General features: G+C 45.5%; 1 protein-coding gene across 2 annotated transcripts in view; it reads right to left on the bottom strand.

Moving 5' to 3' along the window:
• Positions 1 to 10,615: 10,615 nt before the first annotated feature.
• CAB39L (calcium binding protein 39 like) overlaps positions 10,616 to 21,659 on the bottom strand; it is a 68,372-nt gene continuing 57,328 nt past the window's right edge. For both annotated transcript variants that reach the window (XM_054380987.1, XM_054380979.1), the window contains exons 7-9: positions 21,251 to 21,316; positions 20,456 to 20,599; positions 10,616 to 12,503 (exon numbers count right to left, since the gene is read on the bottom strand). In XM_054380987.1, the coding sequence (XP_054236962.1) occupies positions 12,324 to 12,503; positions 20,456 to 20,599; positions 21,251 to 21,316 (390 nt within the window). In that variant the 3' untranslated portion in view covers positions 10,616 to 12,323. The remainder of the gene's footprint in view (positions 12,504 to 20,455; positions 20,600 to 21,250; positions 21,317 to 21,659) is intronic.

Below are 21,659 nucleotides of genomic sequence, written 5' to 3'. Positions count from 1 at the left end.
TGGGGGAAAAAAATGCTGCTTGTATTTTCTATGAAAGTAACCGGGTGGCTAAATATTAACATATTTTTAAAAACACTGAAAGTTTATTGCTGATAGATCAGCAATAATAAAATGGTACCTGGCTTGCTTTATGGATTGAGGGAATGGACTTCCAAATTCTGGGCTGTCAGAATGCAGAAATAAACTCTGCTTCTGAAAGTTACTATCGTTAAGGGAATCTTCTAGAAAATGGTAGATAAATAATCACGACCGATTATTCCTGCTCCTGGAAGTGGCTTTTGCTTCTCAGTCTGCTTGTATAAAAGAGTCAAAGCCATTGAGATGCCAGTCGTTGCTAAGTGAGTGATTTGGAGATCAAGCTTGTCTCTCTTAGATAACCTCTTCCAACTACCGCAGCAGCAGAGCTGTTTTGTTTCATGATAACTTGCATTGGTGCTCTGTGTGCTTCCTCAAGTGCAGACCATCTGAATTAATGTAGACAAAGACTAGCTTTGTTTTTTCTCAGCTTCTGGATGCAGGCCTAAAAGAATCTGGCTGTGTACATCTTACTGGCACCTAGATACTATGTGAAGGTAGTGATAGCTAACATTTAGGTTCTGTTAGGAATAGGCTTCTAGGGCTACAGAAGCTAATAAAGTACCAGGTGCCCTGTTGTTTCTTAGACAGGATGACCTGTACCAGTGGAATAGCCCAAATCTTTTTGGGTGCCCATCTATGGGGTAACTACACATGAAGCAAGGGTGACATTAAAACCACCAGTGAAACTGCAGTCTAATGTGGTAGCTAGTTTTGAGGAAGTGCTGTGTAGGTAACACATAACTGGAACAGAGAGTTGTACCCAGCATCTTTTGAGAGGTCACTCTGCTTACTTCTGTTGGTTTGCTGCTTTGTATATGACCTCAAGATCTTTGTTTTAGCAGAACTTCCAAGATTCATGCTCACTCTTCTACTGAGCTCTCAAGTGCAAACACCTTAAACCTTTTCCTGCTGCAGCTGGTAAGATATATAAATGGCCTTTCCCCAGTTCTTTCATGCATCTTGTCTTTGCTGCCCTACTTAAGGCCTGGAAGGGGAATTAAGTCTTAAGATGCTGCTGTAGGTTCTGTTTGTTTATTTCAGGCTTTGGAAAAGGTTGAAACTAGACAGCAAAGCTGTGATTAGATAGCATCCAAATCATCCTTAACATGGCATTAATTACATGGAGTCTGTTCTCACCCAGTTTGGTTACTGGTCCTGTAACTCACGGTACAGTTCTTGATGCTTAGAGCTGCAACAATGGGCTGTGACTTCCCCATGGCACACAGTATAATTTCATTCTTGAGAAGCTGGACTTTAGAACTGGAGAATGCTCATATCCTCTTACCAGCATGAAAATTCACTTGAGCTGGAGCTGGGGAAGCTGCTGTTTCTCTGAGCCTAGTTAGACTGAAGGTTACTCTAGGGCTGCTGGTTGAGTGCGGTACATGCAGTTAGCAGCAGAAATCTTATCAGGCCTCCTGCACCACTGCTGTCTTGCTAAGCAGGGTGCATACATCATTTCAGAGGACCAGGTAGTGAATGAAAATCTGACCCTGTTTTGTCAGCTCTGGGAAGGACAGTGAAATCCATTTCTGTGTCACACCACAGAAGAGAGCTGTTTCACAGTAGCTCATGAGAAAATGGCTGATCTGACACTTCACCAGGTCTTGTAGTGTGGGGGAACCAGGGTCCTGAAGTTAGGACCAGCTGAAGGAGCTATATGCTTCACCTGTCAGACTGAGTCCAGGGCCTGGAGATTACGTTAGTGGTCCAGATGCTGTACAAACCTCAGAAAGACCTTTTTTTTCCCTCTCACCAAGGATTAGAGAATTTTCACTGTTTGTAACTTCCGTATGAAGTTAAAGTCAAATGTTGGTATTTCATAAACAAGATTATAATCTGGTTTTAAAGCATAAATATTTGGCATATTTTCCCTCCACATCTTGTAAGCATCTTGTGTTAGACTAATTGGTCTTGGCTTTTTCTATAGATCAGAAAGAGACTCTTCAGAACAGAGCAAAAAATCTGCCCCACTCCACCCACTGAAACCTTGTTTCCATAATCCTTTGCAATGCTCTTCCATTTGAAGTAGAAGCAGAGGAAAAAACAGGGGCAGACCTCTTGAAGATTTATACTGATCAATCAGCTGGTACCAAAATCAGTAAAGAAGTCTATGTCTTTGTAGCAACAGCTGAAATATCCTGAAATGTCCCTGAAACATCCTAGATGGCCTGGGTACATGGAAAAGTAAATCAAAAAAGAAGTCAAATATCACACACATTAAGTAACTGTATTGCAGCAAATGCTGCTGGTAACCTGCACTTCATAAGGAGTTAAGATTTTACTTTTACTTTTTATAATTTCTTTTAAAAAGAGAATTTTGGAATTGCTTGTAAGGCATTCCTGTAGAGGCTCACAAATTTCTGTAGAGTCTGATTATCACTATAACCCTACTCCTTTAATTGTTCCTGGGATTACAAAATAGGGTCCTTATCCAGGACAACAGGAATGTTAATTTTCTGCCTTGCAGCAAAACATGTTTTCTGCTAATAAATCAGTCTAACAGTAAGTACTAGAGTGTATTTTTAAGTGCTTTGGTTATTAGAAACATTACAGAGTGCTTTGAAATGCTTTACCAGCCCAGTGCTGTCCTTGCTTCTACAGTCCCCACTGTTGCTGAGCTACATCACCTCCCTCTGCTCAGTCTGAAGAATTTGTGCTTCCTGCCAGCCCCAGGGAAGGAAGGGCTGGGATCCGCTCCCTCTGCCCTACAAGGAGCATTAAGGAACACTAATTCTCTCTTCCTGGGAGAGTAAGGACTGCCTCAGGGACCACTGCATGAGCTGCCACCTGTGCAGCCTGTTTCTTGATTGGATGGGATAGAAGTGGGCAAAGCTTTGACCTTCAAGCCCTAGAAGTGGTCCTTCTTCTGCCTGCTGCCTGGATTGCCTGTACAGGCATGCACAGGCATCATGATTCATAGTCACCACAGAGGGGAGCGATTGGAGCCAACATCTAGGCTGGTCAGCAGTGTGGCTGAAGAGGAGTGAGTCTGTAGCTTGACCAGGTGATGCTGAAGGCCTGACCCATCAAGGGTTTTACATCCACCTGTCTCTAGCCTGGGCATGTGGACTGAAGGCCTGTTTGCCAGCAGAGTGCATTAGGGCTATGCCTATAGATTGTTTTCTTGTTTAACTTCATCTGGATGGAATCTGATCAATGCACTCCAAGACCAGCTTGTGTCACGGAGCCACGCACAGCAAGCAGGGACAGGTGAGAGGTGCATTTCAGAAGTGCTGTTGTACTGAAATGTCATTGTAGACACAGTGTGCAGCCAGTGGGACATAGCCAGCCAGCCTGGCAATGGGACAGGCTTCCCAGAGCCATGTTTAATGTGGGGATTACTCTGAAGAGCTTTGAAGTCCTCTAAACAGATTTGTTTTGTTTTGTTTTGGCCATTGTGCCTGCGAACCAGACTTCAAATATTTGTTTGGCTTTAATTTGTTAGAATCAGTAAGTTACATTGCTTAGAGACTAGAAAAGCAAAGAAGGCAGTTTTGTAATCAATCTGGATTTCCATATCACTAATGAAGATGGACACAGTGCCAAACAGGTGGAGCTGAATTCCATTCCACACAGAAAGGTAATTGCAGAGAACTGTTGTTGACCACTTTGCCGATCTTCCTGGGGAGCCTTCCGTTTTCCAGGCCTGCATAACTGTCCACTGACATGCCAGCTTTGTGTGCTGCGCACATACACACAGGCAACACCTAGTCTTAAACTTTTTAAAGTATCGGGCAGAATGTGCTGCTCAGTGCTTTGCAGCTTTGTTCCCTTTCTGAAGGGGAAAGGGGCTTGCAAGCACAGGACATCTTAGAATCATAGAATTGATCTTTTCCAACCCAAACCATTCTATGACTATGAATCTAATATCCCATCTGAATCTTCCCTGGTGCAACTTGAAGCCATTATTTCCTCTTCTGTCACTTGTTACTAGGGAGAAGGGACCGAACCCCACCTCGCTACAACTTCATTTCAGGTAGTTGTAGAGAGCAAGACAGTCTCAGCTTCCTTTTCTCTGTCTCCTGGGATAATGGGGTGGATACAAGTAGAGCCAAGATAGGAGTCGTTACCTTTGTGACATACCAAACCAGTCGCTTGAAATTCAGAGCAGTGATGTGCCTTGGTGACACTGAGTGCTGATGACTCCAGCAGCTAGGAACTGATCCTAAGACAAGGAACAATTGGTTCAAAGTAGAACATAGAAGGTTTCACCTCAACATGAGGAGAAACTTCTTTACACTGAAGGTGGCAGAGCACTGGAACAGGCTGCCCAGGGGGCTTGTGGAGTCTCCTTCAAAACCCACCTGGATGCATCCCTGTGTGGACTACACTAAGTGATCCTGCTCTGGCAGGGGGGTTGGACCTAATGATCTCTTGAGGTCCCTTCCAACCTCTGATATACTGTGATCCTGCAGCCCCTGGGTGAGCAGGTAGGGTGCAGCACTGCTGCTGGGAGAGAAGAGGCAAGAATCTGCTGTGCTGGTTCTGAGTCTGCCTTTTGGCAGTGAGAGCAGACTCCTCAGTATGAGTCCTTAGCTATAAACAGAGGCTATTCTGCCTTGGCTGCGGCAGGAAAGAATCAAAACCAAGCTCCCGTCCGTGATCAGCGGTAAGAAAGGGGCTGCGGGGTGCAGGGCTGGAGTGCGGTCGTTGGGGGGCGCTGTTCGCAGGGAAATGAACCCCGCTGGAGGACCCCACGTACATACCCCGGTCTCAGCAAGCCTCCTGCATTCTAGGCCCGGGCGGCGGCGGCCGTGTCTGTACCTCTGCCACGGCAGGGATGTGCTTTACCATAAATACCACACGGGGCACACCAAGACTCCTGCTGCTGCCGCAGAGACCAAAAAGCCAAGGTGTGCTGATGTGCACTGTAAGCACCTCAAAAAAACTCTTAACAGCAAGGGAGACAAAATGAGGTTGGCATGACTGTCACCGAGGTGCCCGGCACTGCCTGCCTCCCAACGGCACCGGCTGGGCAAGGAGTAGGCATGCAGCAGAAAGCGCTGAGCACAGCCTTTTCCCTGGAGTATTTTGCAGCGTGACATTTATTTTCTGCTCTCCAAATATAATCTGTTTGTACCTGAAATTTTCCACTTGGCTTTTCTGAGGAGCCAGGCTCTGCCTCGGCACTGAGTGTCTTCCTGAAGCTACAGGACCACTGTCTGTTCCTGCCACTGCTGAAAGGATGAGTCTGTTCCAGCTTTAATGTAGATGTTACTTGGGCAATGTGTTAATCCCTGGCACTAAAGTGGTATAGTAACAGCAATGAAGCCTTTGCAGCCTTTTTTCCTCCTGTGCCTCCATTGCTCAACTGTCTTTACTTTGGTGAGATCACCTCACTGCTTTGCCAGTAGATTTTTCTCCCAGGGCAGCTAAATCTCTAACTTGGAAGAAAAATAAAGGGTTTAAGAGGCCTGGGGAAACCATGAAGTATTTGAACAATAACTTCAGCAAGAGCCAGGCCTTATGGACAAATGCCATCATAGATACATTGCTCCCCTCCCCAGTGTCCTTTCAGAAACACCTGAAAGATGTATGTGAGATAGTATGAATGCCAGTACAACCACCTGCAGTTAGTCTTTCATTCCCATTGTGGAGCAAGACAGATTTAGCTAAAGAAAACAAAACCCAGTAGAAGGAGAGGAGCTTAGCTGCATGGATAGGAGTGGTATGTATTAGCAGGAGAGATGGATCTTTTGTTGGAATGAACAAATGTCTCTCCTCCCATTGCAGTGCCTGCCACCCCTGGGACATACTGCTTTCTTGCCTGCCAGCAGGCCTGTCCCCAGTGTCACTTTCCTTTGAGCCTTTGACAGGAAGCATGAGCCATTGCTGTCAGCCCACATTGTGAGTGTGCTGTATCCCATGAGCTAATTGTGGCTCTGCTCTTGACACTCCTTGGGGCACAAGGCATGCTTGTCTATGAATATAATTTTTTTCCCCCACACCCAGCTTTAAGATGGGGAGGAGGTACCTTTCTCCACTTCTTTCTTCATGAGAGATTTTGAGCTCTGCTCCCTGCAGGTTCCTGCTTGTCCTATGCACACAGAGCCTGTTGGGCATCTGACCATCTGCCTGAGTAAATGAGGGGCTGGTTTGCTCCCTGCCAGGTCGGGGCTGTGTCTGGGTGTGCCACCTGCTGAGAAGCTAGCCCTGATGGTGTGTTCACACAAAGCTCTGAGCAGATGCAATGGGCTCTGCTCTGACACAGGTATTTTTAAATCATCTCCAAACCCTTGTCAAGCTGGCTGTTCTGCAAGCAAGTTGAAGGGCATTACCAAAGCTGTGTGTTAGTAGACAGAATGTACCAGGAATATGGAACTAAAAGGTCTCTATTCATAAGAGTCAAGCAAGGCACTTCACGGTCCCACAGACACTGTCCTGTCTTCTCTGTGCCCACAGAAGAAATAATTGCATTCATTAGCAGACCAGTATTGGGGAGTTGGGTGAGTTTTCCCACCAGAGTCAGCTGCAAGGAGCTAGGCTACAGTGCCATGACTGGGCTCGTGCCTGGAAAGCAGCCAAAAGACTCTTTTGGTACCTGTCACCTTGGTGGTCAGGTGCTTGTTGTGCCCAAATACTTGCAAAAATCTCACCATGCTGGAGGTGCCTGCTGGAACAGTGTGACAGTTAAAACACATGCTACAAGTTTAGCCATAGGACAACGAGGCTTCATTCCCAAATCTGCACTTGGGGGAGAGGATCAGAAGAAGAACAGACACCATCTCATAGCCCTCTGAGCATCACCACCAAGGAGCAAAACATGCACACCAGGGGAGGGAGGTGGTTGAGGTGGCATGGGACACACAGTGGGCCATGCCTCATGTGCTGCATCACAGCAGGTATCTGCAGTCTCACGGATGTTCAGAGCAGTGTGATGCTTTCCTGAGGCCAAGGCTCAGTAGCAAAGCTCCCCCCAGCTGTGGCCAGTGCTGCACAGTGACGAAAACCAGCCATGGGGTTCTTGTAGGCAGTGGCCAACTACAGTGTTCAGCTGCATTCTGCAAGGCAGGCTGCTACATGATCTGCTGGGGCAACTCCTGTCCCCATACCCAGTACAGCAGTCAACAGTATGCCAGATGGGTGTGGGTGTTTGGGGGTGGCAGGAGCCACCTCCCTACTGTGGTATGGCTGGGCATGGGCATGGCTGAGCTGGTGCTGCACTCCGGTCGCAGGCTTTCCCCTGGCTGCCACGTGCTGTGACACAGCCTGAGGAGGAGAAGGCTACTTTTACTGTGGTTTTGCAAAGCCACTCACAAGTGGTGCCATAGGAAGAGGGTTGGTTAATTGGTTGGTTGATTGTTTTTCCTACTTTCACATTCCTGGAAAGGGGAGCCAGCCCAAGGCAGGCGCTGGGGAGCAGGAACATGAGTCAGGAGGGTTGGGCTCACTGCCTGCCTCTCCCTGGGGCTCTCTGGGAAGCCAGGCCAAGTCATAGCCCTGTGAGATGCTTGGCTTACAACCACACAGCCAAAACTGCAGACCTTGTCCTGGGTTTTTCCTTAGTCTTCTCCCGCATTGCTTGTCCAGCACCAACCATGCTGAGAGGTGGCTTGGACCGCTGCTACTTTGTGGCCTCACACACCACAAACTGAGGGACTGGAGCCTTTGCTGGAGGCAAGGCTCCTCTTCAGCATGGGCTGGGGCGGCCAGGACGTTAGCTCTTGCTCTTCCTCAGGCCACACCAGTTCTTGACAGCAGGACTGGCTCGCTCTCTCTCTCTCCTTCTGGGGTTGGACTTCCAAGTAGAGGTTCTGGGACACCTCACACCCAGACTTAATAGCTTGTGCTGCTGCACTGTATGGAATACAGTGTGTGCAGCAGACCTAAGTTTGTCACTCAGTGAGAGAAGAGCTCTGGGTTTGCTTTGAACAGAACAAAAAACTGGCTGAGCTCTGTTAAGGTGCTGGCTTGGAAAAGGGAACATGTCAGTTCCAGAGGCTGGGCCTGCATTTACACCAAAAACTGATATATACCAACAGCTCCAGGACTTGGGTTGCAGCAGTGAAGATCCTTAAAAGCCTGCATCTTTCACTGGGCATCGGTGAGTGCTGGGTATCTCCTGCTCAGACCCCCAGGAGCCCTGCAGGTTGGCAGGATTTCCACCACCTCTCTGCTCTGACAGGAAAACAAGTGGCCACTTCAGGTCCGTCAGTGCGAGAGCTATGAAGTGGGCTTTCATTTCTTGGTAGCAAATGCCACAAATCCTAGTGGTCTATATAATCCCTCACTTGCTTGGTGCTGCTCAGCTGCCAGGCAGAGTGTAAAAGTCCAGTGGGTGATGCTCAAGGCAAATGCAGCATGATCTCCACGTAGGTAAAGTGACAGGTGCCAAAATGCAAGTCCAAGACCAATGGAAGGCCATAGATTTTTACACAAGAGTCTTTCATCAGGAAGAGGGAGAGCTGGGTGCAATTCTCTTTAGTGCCATATCTCCTCTGACTCATAATGACCTTCACTGCCAGCCATAAGATGTTCTGCAGGGAGGTGCTTCTAGCCAAAATGAAATGCTTCTACTTCAGAGAAAAAGAATGAAGCACTTGCTGGCCCGGAGAAAAAAAAAAAAAAAAACCCTCTCCACTGACCAAACATCACAGCAGCCTTTGGAAAGAAGCCTGGGCCCTCTTAGCCCTGCTCCAATTTCACAGACTAGGGCAAAGCACGCAGTAGAGAATAAATGGGATTCACATCTCCTCTCCCTCATGCAACTGCTTTTATCATTAGATTACAAGGTCCAAGTCATCCTTTCCTTCTCATCTGATCTTGTCCCAGGAGCAGGCAGATTAAGAGGCTCAAGTGGTTTTAATGCCTACATTTCTTGAAGGCCAGAGTCCTACATCCTCCTCCTGGGCTCACACCTGCTGGCATGCCTGCCACCATTACAGACCAGGGAGTCTGTTGATGCCTCTCATCAAACCTTTTCCTTAGTAGCACAAGCTGCCAAAATCCTAGGACAGAAGCTTATGGTTCAAAGATTCCTGGCACTCTGCTGTATCAAACAAGGTTTTACGTACGGGATCGTACATTGCATGGCCACCCTGAATGCTGGGTGGGGATTGGAACAGACAGGCTGCAGCCCAAGCATCCTCCAGCTTTGTTCTTCCCTCAGACTACAATCTTCTCCCCTGTCCTCGCTCTGATGAACTGTGTCCTGTACTCACATAGCCTCCCAGATATTAATTCCAGAGAAATCGTGAGCTTCTGGTGGGAACAGTTGCTCAGGCAGGACAACCATCTTGACAGAATGCACCAAAGAAAATTAGGAGTTCCATCATTATGTCCAAGTTGCATTAGAAAAGACCAAATTTTCATTTAATTAGGGATGTGTGTGTGCCCTGTCATGAAATGTTATTATGGTGCTTAATTTAACTTAACTTTTTTTTTTTTTTTTTACTTTTTCTTCTAGATGGGGCTGGATGTGGCTCTGAGCAACCTGATCTGGTGTGAGATGTCCCTGCCCATAGCAGGGCGGTTGTGAGCAGATGATCCTTGAAGTCCTTTCCAACCCTGACAAATCCATGATTCTTTCAGAGAGCTAAGCAAGTTCAGTTTAGAGAAGACTCAATTACTTCGAGGTGGCAACATCTACTCAGGACTGCATTCTTGGTCCTGATCAGCTGCAAGGGGCCTGGCACACATCATTTTACTCTAAGTCTACTCCTCTTTGTTCCACCTCTCTGGCATTACAGAAGCATGCACACAGACCCCTTTTTCACAGGCCCTCCTTACCACTTAGTGTGTGGTCTGATGTGTGCTGGGAAAGGCAGCCTCCACAGGGATGGGGCCCATTGCTCTGTTCCCTGTTGGCCTCCCACATCTCTGCCTGCACAAGCACTGCAGCGTGGGTGGAACCTTGGCCCTCAGGTTTTGATGTCTTGAAGCACTACTCTGTGCCTGGATCACACAGACAAGAGCAGCTCACAGTGCTGAGCAGCCTCAGAGATGCAGTGGGCACCTGCGCCTGGGTTACACTCAGGTTGTCAAGGGCAGGCATTCCCCAGCCACACAGCATTAGGCACTTTTTCCAAGGGCAGGCGGGGAGCCCAGGGTTCTCATGTGACTCGAGAGGCTGAGGCAACGGACATGTGGCCCTGTGTTAATCGAGCCCTGGAGACCAGCCCCACCCCAAGAACTCATAGCACAGCCAAGTGCCCTTTGGTTTCAGGCTTCAAATCTCAAGGGAGCAGACTTAAATGATTAGCTTTGAGGACTGCAATTCTGAAGATGGTCCTTCATCGACCCACAAGCTTCTACAGATAGTGTGAGTGCTACCCATGGGGCTGAAGGTGAAGAACACAGTCAGGCTATGCTGGGCTGCAGCCTGGGTTGCCAGATGCCCCCACTGCCAGCCTGGGCTGCAAATGTGATGCTCGCAGTGTGTTAGCTCTAAAGGCAATGCTTGTTTCTCTCCACCTGCTGAAAATGATTGACAAAGGACAGGAAGAATTTAGCACCATGCAGAGTCCAGTCATCCAGATGGGCAAGAGGCAAAAAACAGTGACAGAAATAAAGTGTTCAGTAATCATGCCTTTAATAGCTTGTAAATATATAATTATTTTCTTTTAATCCCAGGCAACTAAGAAGTACATTTGTTGTGTATATCTGACATCTGAAAAAACCACGAGTCCACAATCTGTTCTGTTTCATCCCTTTTCTAAAGCACATGAAGTATCAGTCACCCCAATATATAACATTTTAATGAAGGAAAAGATCTTGTTCTGTTTTTACAATTCAGTGTCACCTTTTAATCTGAGGCATTGGCTAGAGTTTTAGCTAGACAACTCTCTTACAACAAATAAGAAAACTCAGAACTTAGGCTGTTCAGAAAAATTCAGGAAATTTCCACTCCCTGCACTCAAACTCCACTTCCTATTAAAGCATCAGTGTAACATTTTCATTTCCCAATAGAAAATGAAAAGACCCCAAAACCACTTCAAACACACCTAGGAAACGCTTTTTGGACCACAGCTTATTAAATCTAAATCATTAACGGTGCAACAATTTCCCCTTCTACAACTTCTGCACAAAACCTGAACTCACACTGGGATGAACAAGGCTAGAAAACACCAGACTAGACTACAAGTAGCCTCTCGTGCCTGGGGCTGCTAAATGGCCTCCCATGTTTGACTTAGGAATCCATTAAATGCTCTCAGCTTTGGGAGCACCTGCAGACTGAAGAACCCCAGGCCACTCAGGGGTTCAGGCTGAGGCCATTTCAGCATCCCCTTGCTGAACTCAGCTCAACCCCATCTTGCACAGCCGGGATTTAAAACCAGGTGGGAAGACACTCAGGACCCTCCTCTTGCACTAGTGCTGGGGCTCAGCACTTGACACAATTCAGCCATGTAGCTCTGGCCACCACCCAATATTATTTCTGATGAAACTGGGAACAGACTTCTTACTGATTTTGATAGGTGCAGGATGACTTTATCAGCAATGTGGCATGAGCCTTGACAGAGAGGGGTTGCTCTTGCTTCCTTCCCATTGAGGGGTTCGTGGGCACTGTGTACCTGGGGCAGCTCCTCATCACTCTGCTTGAGAGCTGGTGGGGACAGCCTGTGCTCTAGCACAAAGGTTGATCACATACAGGAAAATGGGAGGCAGGCAGAAACAGCTCATCTAGCTGATGTCTTCATCCATTCCCTAGCACTGAACAGAAAACCTCTAATCTAGCAGAAACAAAAACTTAAGGTGATAGAACACAGAAATAAAGCAAAAATGTGACCTTTACTGCTTTTTCATCTCCTGCTGCTTTAACTAAAGAACCCTGTCTGTAAGTGCAGCTAACTCCAGAGACAAATGTTCTCTTTCACAGTCTTGTGTGTGTGCAGCACTGGAACAAAGTCACAATTACAGGTGCAAAGGAGCAATGTTACAGTCCTCAGAAGACCTGCTCTGTGCACTCACCACCAGCTTGAGTTTGCTGATAAAGTTAGGCAAAGAGGCTCATTCCTCTTGAGCACAAATTAAAATCCATCAAACCAGCTTCTATTACAGATTCTAAACTGACATAAATAAGTATAGTCTTGATTAAAACCAATATATTATTCTAGATTTTTGTGGGTTTGTTTTTGTTTTTTAGTTTTCATGTAAAACCCCTATACTCTTGACATCTAGAAACAAAGACAAAATAAAACCCAGGCACTTGCTGTGCCTTCTCAAGCACTATTGTGGTGTTTAAGGGACACAGAGGAACTTAACAGATGAGATTAATGCCTACAGTGGAAAACGAAAGGAGCTCTTCATGCTGTTGGCTTTTTCAAGTCTCGGATTTGCTTAATCAGGTAGTTCTTCTCATCAGTGAATTGTTCATCATCTGTCCTCTCTTTCTGGAAATTGCTCAGAAACTCAATTAGCTTGGGTTGGTTTTTCAACAGGATCTCCACAATTGGCTGTGTTTTGTTTGGACTGGCCACAAAAACCTAGCATGCAAACAAACCAAGGGAGACGGAGAAAGAAAAAGAGAGAGAGAGAGAGAACAAGCAATATCAGTCACAATATCACTGGAAGTTATTTCCTAACAGGTCAGCTGAAGAAGGCTGGCAGGCAGATACTCTGCCACTAGACACCTTGTCCGAAGGCACAGAGAGACAGAAGTTATAAACAGGCTGTTGGGACAGCAAATTGAAGCAAAGCCATGGCTGTGTGCATTGCTTCCCTTTAATTTTGTCCCTTGTTGATAAACGTGTTTGATTGTAAACCCAGCTGTTGAGAGGGAGCCATCAACTCTCAGCCTCTTCCATGTGCAAGACTTAAATACACAGAAATTAATTATCAGGAGAACGGAAAAGCTTTGTGTCAGTATTGATATCATTTCCATACTAAACCAGGCCTAAAATTAGACTTGCCAGCTTTGTTTTGGTTTGGAAAAATATGTCAGAGGCTCCACTTCCCTCTGCCTAATCCATTCATGAGAGCGTGGAAATTTCCAGCAGCAGGAACAGGAGTGCCATGGCAAACCCAGCACCTTTGCTGCCCTCACGGAGCAGAGGAGGGTGACAGGGCAGGGAGGAACAGGAGAGACAGATACTCACCTGGCACAGGCAGCCAAGCACTGCGGTCTTCTCAAACAGGCGTTTTAAGAAATAAATTTAACCACACTCTGGTATTTCCTCCTGCAGTGCCTAAAAGCTGCAGAGTTTTCCAGCTCTGTACATGACCCCCCAGGCCACAACACTGTTTCTTTAACATTTTCTCTGCCTTGAGCACCGTCTGACAACAGGAAACTTAAGGCTGGTTGTAAAGGCCAGAGGTGACAAGCTCCTCCCAGGGACCGCAGGACGGCGCAGGGATGCAGGCTCTGCAGATGTCAGTCACAGGGGGCAGACGGGCGGGGGGCTGCAGTGGGAACACAGGAGCAGCACACCCCTGGCCACCCTGGGAGGAGCTCTCCCATCTGGCCCGCTCCGAGGTTACCATGGCTGGTCAACAAAACACTGCCCAAGTGCTTGTGCAGCAACATAAATAGCTCGAGTTATTCTCTACCCGATGAGAAGAAATTAAGGATGGACAGGACTGGAAAATGTGCAGTTTTCCTCTAAGCTTGTTCAAATCACACTGAAAACAAACATTTGCTGATAGTACAGAATGGCATGTTGCAGGTGGCACCACCACTTGCCTGGCCCCCAGAGCTGCTGGCTCCAGACCTGGGGCTCTTCTGCAGGTTCATTTATCTCCACTGAGATTGTGCCCACACGGAAATTGAGGCCAACTGTGCAGGGAGCTGCATGTCATATGATGGGGAACATGTGCATCGACCTGGAGGGCTGCATTACAGCCTCTTGCCCCAGAAATAACACCTGGTAAAGCCTGGGACAGGATCTGCCTGCAGGTCAGACCCTTTGTTAAGCTTCATACTCCCCAGTTAGGGGATGTTATACAGGTGGTGTGGGAATTGCAACACATGGGGAACAGAGGGAAGGCATAGGGCTCAGCACACATGAACAATGCCACATTAAGTTCTTCTGCCCAGACAAGGAGGAAAGACTTGTTTTTAATGATTATTACTCCCTAAAGGTGAGGCAAAGCAGCTCATGTTAAACCCTGGTGTCGTGATGCAGTAAGAGCCCTATAATCCCTGCCTATGCTTTTGTCTCCTCCAGATCCCTCTTCCTCAGGTTACTCCTAGGAGTTCCTGCTTCAAGATACTTTTCTCTTTGCTCTGGGTAAACAGCTGTGGCCTCTGCCATGCTGGGTGAATGCTCCCAGACCTGAAGTCTCTTACAAAGTTTTCCTTGATCTAGTGGCCAGGCTGTGGTCCCTGTGACATAATAGTATCTGCAGTTATTCACAGCATCTTTGCACAGGCCTCCACATCACCTTTCTCTGCTTTACTAAATTCTTTTTTTGTCTACTTGCCACCTAGAACTTCTTGAGAGTAGCACCAACAGCCCCAACTCTCAAGGATCCCTTCAGAGCAGCCACTCTAAAATAGTATCTTGCTTGAATGATTCTCCAAGCACTCAAAGTGCAACCTCTGACCAGGGACACATCAATCAGTGGGTCAGACAGTTCACAGCTCTCACTACACTACATGGACTGTTGATAGCTGATTGTTCTCTCACTACCTGCACCATCTGAAAGCAACATCCCCTCCTTTGCAATAACTGTCATATGCTGCCATGGATGCACTGGTTTCCCTCAGACCAGGAAATAAAGGGTTTGGGGATGTAAATCACTACTGAATGTATTTTACAGCTTTCCAGTCTCTGCCTTATCTAGGGAACAGAAATCTTGAAATCTCAAGAGTATGAATGTTTAGCCCTGTCTGAGACTGCAGCAATTCATGGTCTCTATGCCAGCAGCCCCACATTGCAGCTTCCCATGTGTTGACCTATGGCAGGTCACCACACTGATGGAGGCTGGATACTTCCAGGATTTGGACTGTGCTAAGTCCCCAGTCACCTGGACAAACTTTAAGAAAAGCAGTAAGTAAGGCTACTGGCAGCAATGAGGAAAGTAATCATGACAGATCTTCATTGGAAACTTTGGAGTGTGGTTTCCTCTTTGTGAACAAGAGATGAAAACCATCAAGTACACTTGCAGGACCTGCATTTTCAGAAATAATCTGATTATGGTGCACATGGGAGCCATTAGAGAAGGCCTGACCCTGAAGTGCTGAAGGCCACCTTATAAAGATAGGCAAAGGCTTCCTCTCAAAATGGAGAGAATTGAATCATTCTTGTAATAGCCACCTGGTCTGCAAACAGAACTGGAAGGTTTTAGTGGTAAACCTAGTAAAAACAACAGCATTTCGTTTTGGCCCTACCACTGGTATTGCCATAGCAAATCACTAAAAAACTCAGTTTAATAGAAGACATTGCATCCTGTTTAACTTCCTGCTCCATTATTTATAGATTATAATATTTGCCTTGCGAAACTGTTGAGCTGAACATTCAAACAGAGATCATCTTGACTGCCAGTCTTGCTCAGTGTCAACTGGAGCTTGTAAGGAAAGAATGGTAAAGGAACAGAAAATTCTTGAAATGTCATCCAATGCTTTGCATTAAGCAAAGCAAACAAAATCAATTCTGCCAGTATCAACTAATCAGCTTCACAAAGCCCAGGATTAGGATCACTGTAAGATTTTACTTTTAAAAGAGCTCCCTTCATTTAGAACTCTGCTAGTTTCATAAAGGAGGAGATAAATCCCTGAGAACAGAAATAATTTTACCACTATGTGGAACATTTCTACTAAAATTAAGCTGAACTGAAGCTAACTTCATGACAAGTGCTTCAGTGAAGTATTTTGTTTCACCTGTGGTTTCATTATGAAAGGCTCCATGTTCTAGAGCACTTAATTCAGATAGATGAGAGAGACTCAAAATCAAGAGAGGATTCATATTAAAATTCCAATTCCAAAAATAGCCTTTTCAGTAGTTTCATTTTGTGAATATTTGTGAAATGCTTGGAATGAAAATCAACTCTGAAGCTTCAGAAGTTGTCCAAAGTAGAACTGTGGCTCTCTTCTCTATTTGTCTCTTGACACAAATATCAACATCATTTGATTAGAGAATCTGACCTTGTTTCCTTGCAATTAATAACCAGGTATCACCACTGTCTGGGACTACAGCAGAGGAAAAGCAGTTACAGAGGTTGGATACCCTGGATTTGGTCACACACAATCTTACTGTGTCAGGAAACTGTACATGGAAGTGCCTTATGGTTCATCTTGCTTATAGTGCAGTGCTTCATATAACACCCATTAAACTCTCCAGCTAAGAAGCAGAGCGCCCCACAGATGTGGTTTCAGCTTTGTACCAAAAGGAAAGTGTCAGTATGGTCAAATTACGTGAGACCATTTTCAGAGCAAGGTGCTGGAGGTAGCTCTGTAATGTGCATGAAAGAGAATGGAAAAATGAAACTAAGGTCACAAAACACAGTGTACCCATGCTATTTTTAGATTTAAACAGTAAAATTTATCTTGCAAAATGTCTGCTTCAGAACAAGAAAGTTGCATAACCCAAATTCACCACTACAGGATGTTTTCCTCAAAATAATCTGTTTACATGAAAGCCAAGAGAGCTTGTTACTAGCCTTTATTTGCAAATGTGTAAGGTCACCACATCAAAGTACATCTGAGAGTCTCCCCTACAGGCAAACTCAAAGCAAGTTGCACAGCTAACTGTCACCTTGAGTATTGCATCCAGTTCTGGAGCCCCTATTACAAGAGGGATATGGACATGCTGGAACATGTCCAGAGAAGGGTCACCAGGATGATCAGAGGGCTGGAGCACCTCTCCTATGAGGACAGACTGAAAGAGTTGGGGCTGTTCAGTCTGGAGAAAAGAAGGCTCTGAGGTGACCTTCCTGTGGCCTTCCAGTATCTGAAGGGGGCCTACAAGAAAGCTGGGGAGGCACTTTTTAGGATGTCAGGTAGTGACAGGACTAGGGGGAATGGAACAAAGCTGAAAGTAGGGAGATTCAGACTGGATGTTAGGAAGAAGTTCTTCACCATGAGGGTGGTGAGACACTGGAACAGGTTGCCCAGGGAGGTGGCAGAAGCCCCATCCCTGGAGGTTTTTAAGGCCAGGCTGGATGTGGCTCTGAGCAACCTGATCTAGTGTGAGGTGACCCTGCCCATGGCAGGGGAGTTGGAACTAGATGTCTTCAATATCCCACCCAAAGTGTCCTGGATGAGTGAAATCTTCTTAGAGCTTGTAGAGCTACTGGCATTTTAAGCCACAAAATGTCCCTGCAAAGGATTTTCACAGCAGAGGTGTTCATCATTTGCATCTCTACTTTACAGTTTTGAATCTTTAGTAATGAGAAATTGCCTCAGGGAGGTAGGAGTCATATGTCTTTTTTTTGGGGGGGGGGTCACCTGGAGCATGGGAGTGTTGGAATCTGGATGCTTACAAAACAAGCACTTTTTTCATTTCAACTGTGTCTAACTAATGAAACATCTAAATCAGGTAATTTAAACCCAAATCTTTTGGCAGCTCAGGCAGAGCAACAAATATCCACTTTTCAGCAAACCTTTGATTTCAAGTCTCTCTAGTTAGTCTACTGTAATTTCAACCAAGACTGTGGGGGTATTTTGCAAGCACAATTTCAAAATGCAGGCACAATTTAAAATTTATGAGATTAAAAGCTGAGGAGAAGATCCCCCTCCCAGTTACATTCGCATGAAATTATGATAGCTGGACAAAAGGACCAGGCTGAAGGACACAAACCCAGAAACAGGAGGTGGGAACACAGCAGAACAGGGCACAAAAACCCAGTAGTGTTTTCCCTCATTCTCTTAAATATGTAAGGACTTGGAGTGAAAGCAGAGGAAAATGATCTTCTGTGACTCACTCTACACAAAGATAATTCACAATGCAATTTTATGTAACACACCCTATAGCTGCCCTCCCCACTGGGGAGAAGCTGAACATTAGGAAAAATTTTTTTGCAGAAAGAGTGGTCAGGCATTGGAGTGTGGGAGGTGGTCGAGTCACCAACCCTGGATGTGTTTAAGGGTTGTTTGGATGTGGTGCTTGGGGATATGGTTTAGGGGTGAACCTTGTAGAGTAGGGTTATGAGTTGGACTTGGTGATCCTGAGGGGCTTTCCCAACCTGAATGTTTCTGTGATTCTGTGAAGGTTTCTACGTTCAGCTAACCCAGATCCTCACTGAGGGCCCAAAAGAGGAGCTCTGCTGCACCTCTAATTACTACAGTGTGCTGCTGGTCGTTATTAAAAAACCAAGCTGTTTCCAGCTGATCAGTTTCTGCTCTGAGTCTGCAATTTCCTGACAATAAGCACTATGTTTGAGTGACAGCATGAAGAATGCTATGGGACTGCTTAAATGCTGCTGACTGGGTACCACTGGAACAAAACCAACATCCCATGGAGGTTAGTACCTAAGGACAGAGTCTGCATTACCACCATGCAGTGTTTGCTTTGCTGGAATCCTCAAGGCCTCAGCATTACACCCACATGGCAGCAATTTCAAGTGGTCAAGCAAGGCTTAGCCCACAGTATCTTCACTCTCACTGGAAATGGGACACAAAATATTGGAAAAGGAAAGGAAGAGAGGCATGGGAAAGCAGAACAGGAGCCATAGCAAAGTGTTACATTGCTATATAACACCAGAATCCTCTTGAGTTATTCCAAATCCTTTCAAATATCTCTTAAATGAAGTGAAATCAGCTGTTCCCCAGGTCTGGCCTAAGTCTGTCATTCATTTAGTAACAGCAGCTTGTGTTTCATACAGAAAAATCTGGCATTTATTCACAGAATGGCTAAGAAAGCCCAGTCTTCTGATCCCTTCCACCCATAGGCATCTCAAAGGCTGCAAGTGTTTGCAGCCTGACTGCTCTCTTATCTTGGAGCCACATACCTCCTGATAAGGAGGAGGAATAGAAGTTACTCATATTGCTTCAGCTGGCTATGGAGGAAGTCAAGAAGGGAACAGCTACCAAGCTGCTTATTTCAGGAAGGACTTTTTAAAATCCTTCTTGAAGCTTTTTTTTTTTTTTTTTTTTAACTAAAAGCTTTTTGGAGAAGCTTCACACCCTCTGGGACTCCACAATGAAAATCTAAAATCTTCTTTCCAAATCTGAAATGGCAGAAGTACAAAACTCAACAAGCCACCCTGAATTTGTGCAGGGTGATGTAACCTTTTTCAAATAGCATTTTGATGTGATCTGGTATCTTTCTTAACCATCTTGGGGAAGGATATCCTTACGGGCTCAATAGTTCTCTTCTGAAAATCATTAACAACTCTATTTACATAGTTTGAAATTAAAGTGTTCATTCCAAATTAAAGGTAGTTTTGCATAACAGCAACCCAATTCACCCTCTGTCCCAGAGCAGAGAACATTTTTGATAGGAGTCACAGAATGGTTTGGGTTGGAAAGGACCTCCAAAGGTCATCTAGTCCAACCCCCATGCAGTTAGCAGGGACATCCTCCACTAGATCAGGCTGCTCAGAGCCTTGTCCAGCCTGACCTTGAATGTCTCCAGGGATGGGGCCTCAACTACCTCCCTGGACAACCTGTTCCAGTGTTCCAACACCCTCACGCTAAATAACTTGTTCCTAACATCCAGTCTAAATCTGCTCTGCTCTGATTTCAACCCATTAAAATGGATTGAGGAAAATAGTAAACTTTTCACTTACTAACATTAATCATAATAAAAACAAGAGACACTGTTTGGGTCCAGTAATTAAGACTGCATTAATGATTGTTGCCAAAGGATGGAAGGATTAAAGTAATTTGAAGCTCAAATTTACCATATGTTTTAAATACCTTTAAAAGCAAATTGCATTCACACTGATGCACAGTGCCAGGACCATCTACTTTTACTCACTGTAGAGTTTTAAGACTTTAAAAAAAAAAAAAAACAAAACACAAACCTTTACCCAGAACCACATGAAAAAATGACCTAAAAGCTGGGAGAAGGCATCCTGGGTACCTCCTAGAAGCTGTGTACTTTGTTACCTGTAGCAATCACCTCATTGCTACTTGACTGAATACCTTCAGCCCAAACAAAAGTGATGCTGCTTTAGATCTCACCTGAAGCAAGGCAAACAGAAATAAGAGGCTGAATGACAGAAAGGTTTTCAGTTAAGACATTCTCCAATGCTGGAAGTGGCTGTAAACCTTAACTTTTGTCTTAACCACAGAAACATTCAGGTTGGAAAAGCCCCTCAGGATCACCGAGTCCAACCAATAACCCTACTCTACAAGGTTCACCCCTAAGCCATATCCCCAAGCACCACATCCAAACAACCCTTAAACACATCCAGGGTTGGTGACTCAACCACCTCCCTGGGCAGCCAATTCCAATGCCATTCTAATGTTCTGGGCTTTCTCTTGACCACCTTGAAAGACACTACTACGAGGATAAAAAACCCTCTGCCACCTCTACAGCTCATACTAGCTCACCTTGAACACATGGAATGCTTCGAACTGAATGTTGGGGCTCTTATCTCGCAGCAAGTTCATCATTAACTTCAGATTTTCTGGTTTGCTGATGTATTTTGTCATGATGGCAAAATTGTGTCGATCCAAAATCAATTCACCCAGCAACTATAGAGAGAAATACCAAAAAAAAAAAAAATTTTCAGCTTACCACATTGTTTTTAAATGCAAAGAAAGCAGGAATGTATTTTAATGCTTGCCTAAGAGGTACCCTTTAAAAAAAAAAGGTAACTAGACTTGTTACCATGCAGTGAGTTACTTAATGCCCAGTAGTGCCCATCTTCTAAACACTACAGAGAGGGATCCCACATATGAGCTGGGTTTAGTAGGAGCTGGTGTGAGCCAGCTAGAACAGAAGCAAGTATAGTACAGCTGTCCCACAAAGACACCTTCAAGTCATTCAGGTATTACCTTAACACACCTATCTGGAGCCATCTGCAGGTCATGTCAGACTTGGGGCTATAGCAGCAAGCAGCACCAGAGAGAGACTATCATGCTACTTTTAAGTTCATTTTAAGCTACATTCAGAAACCAAAGTATAAATTTGAGGGCAGAGGAGAAATGATAGTGCTTGTTGCATAGGAAGAGCCCAGTGCTTCACCAGAGATCCAGGAAATGCTCTTGCACATTGTAAGAGCATCCCAAGTCCTCATTTATTTTTGTTGGAAAGCACCTGGCTGCTCTGCTGCCATGCATGCATCTTGATATTCTACATAATGTGGAGTTCAAATTTAGAAGGAGAGTGCTGGGAGGCTTTACCTTCAAAGATTGTCTCTTTGTTACGTAGTTTTCAGAATGGAGGAGTTTTTCATAATCTTCAAAGATCTAGAGTAACAAGAAACATAAATGCACCTGATTCATATCCATCCTTCACCCTCCAAAGGAGCAGCATAGCCCACAGCAGTGCCACCCTCTAACACTTGACTGCAGTGCCAGGCCCAGGCTCTCATGGTCTTTTTTTCTTGGCAGGTTTTAATGCAGTGAATTAATGCCCAGGAACACTTCTCTTCCAAATACTGCAGAGGGGGATACCACATATGGACTGGATGTAACAGGAGCTGGTGTGAGCCAAATAGGACAGAAGTAAGCCACTGTCTGTACAGCCTTCTCTTACAGGAGAGTGAATCTGCTGCCAGGATGTGTGGGTACAGCACATAATGTCCACTTC

Source organism: Indicator indicator, chromosome 1, assembly GCF_027791375.1.
Source record: "Indicator indicator isolate 239-I01 chromosome 1, UM_Iind_1.1, whole genome shotgun sequence".
NCBI lineage: Eukaryota > Metazoa > Chordata > Aves > Piciformes > Indicatoridae > Indicator > Indicator indicator.
The sequence above is the reverse complement of the archived record's forward strand: the minus strand, read 5'-3'. Positions and strand labels throughout refer to the sequence as shown.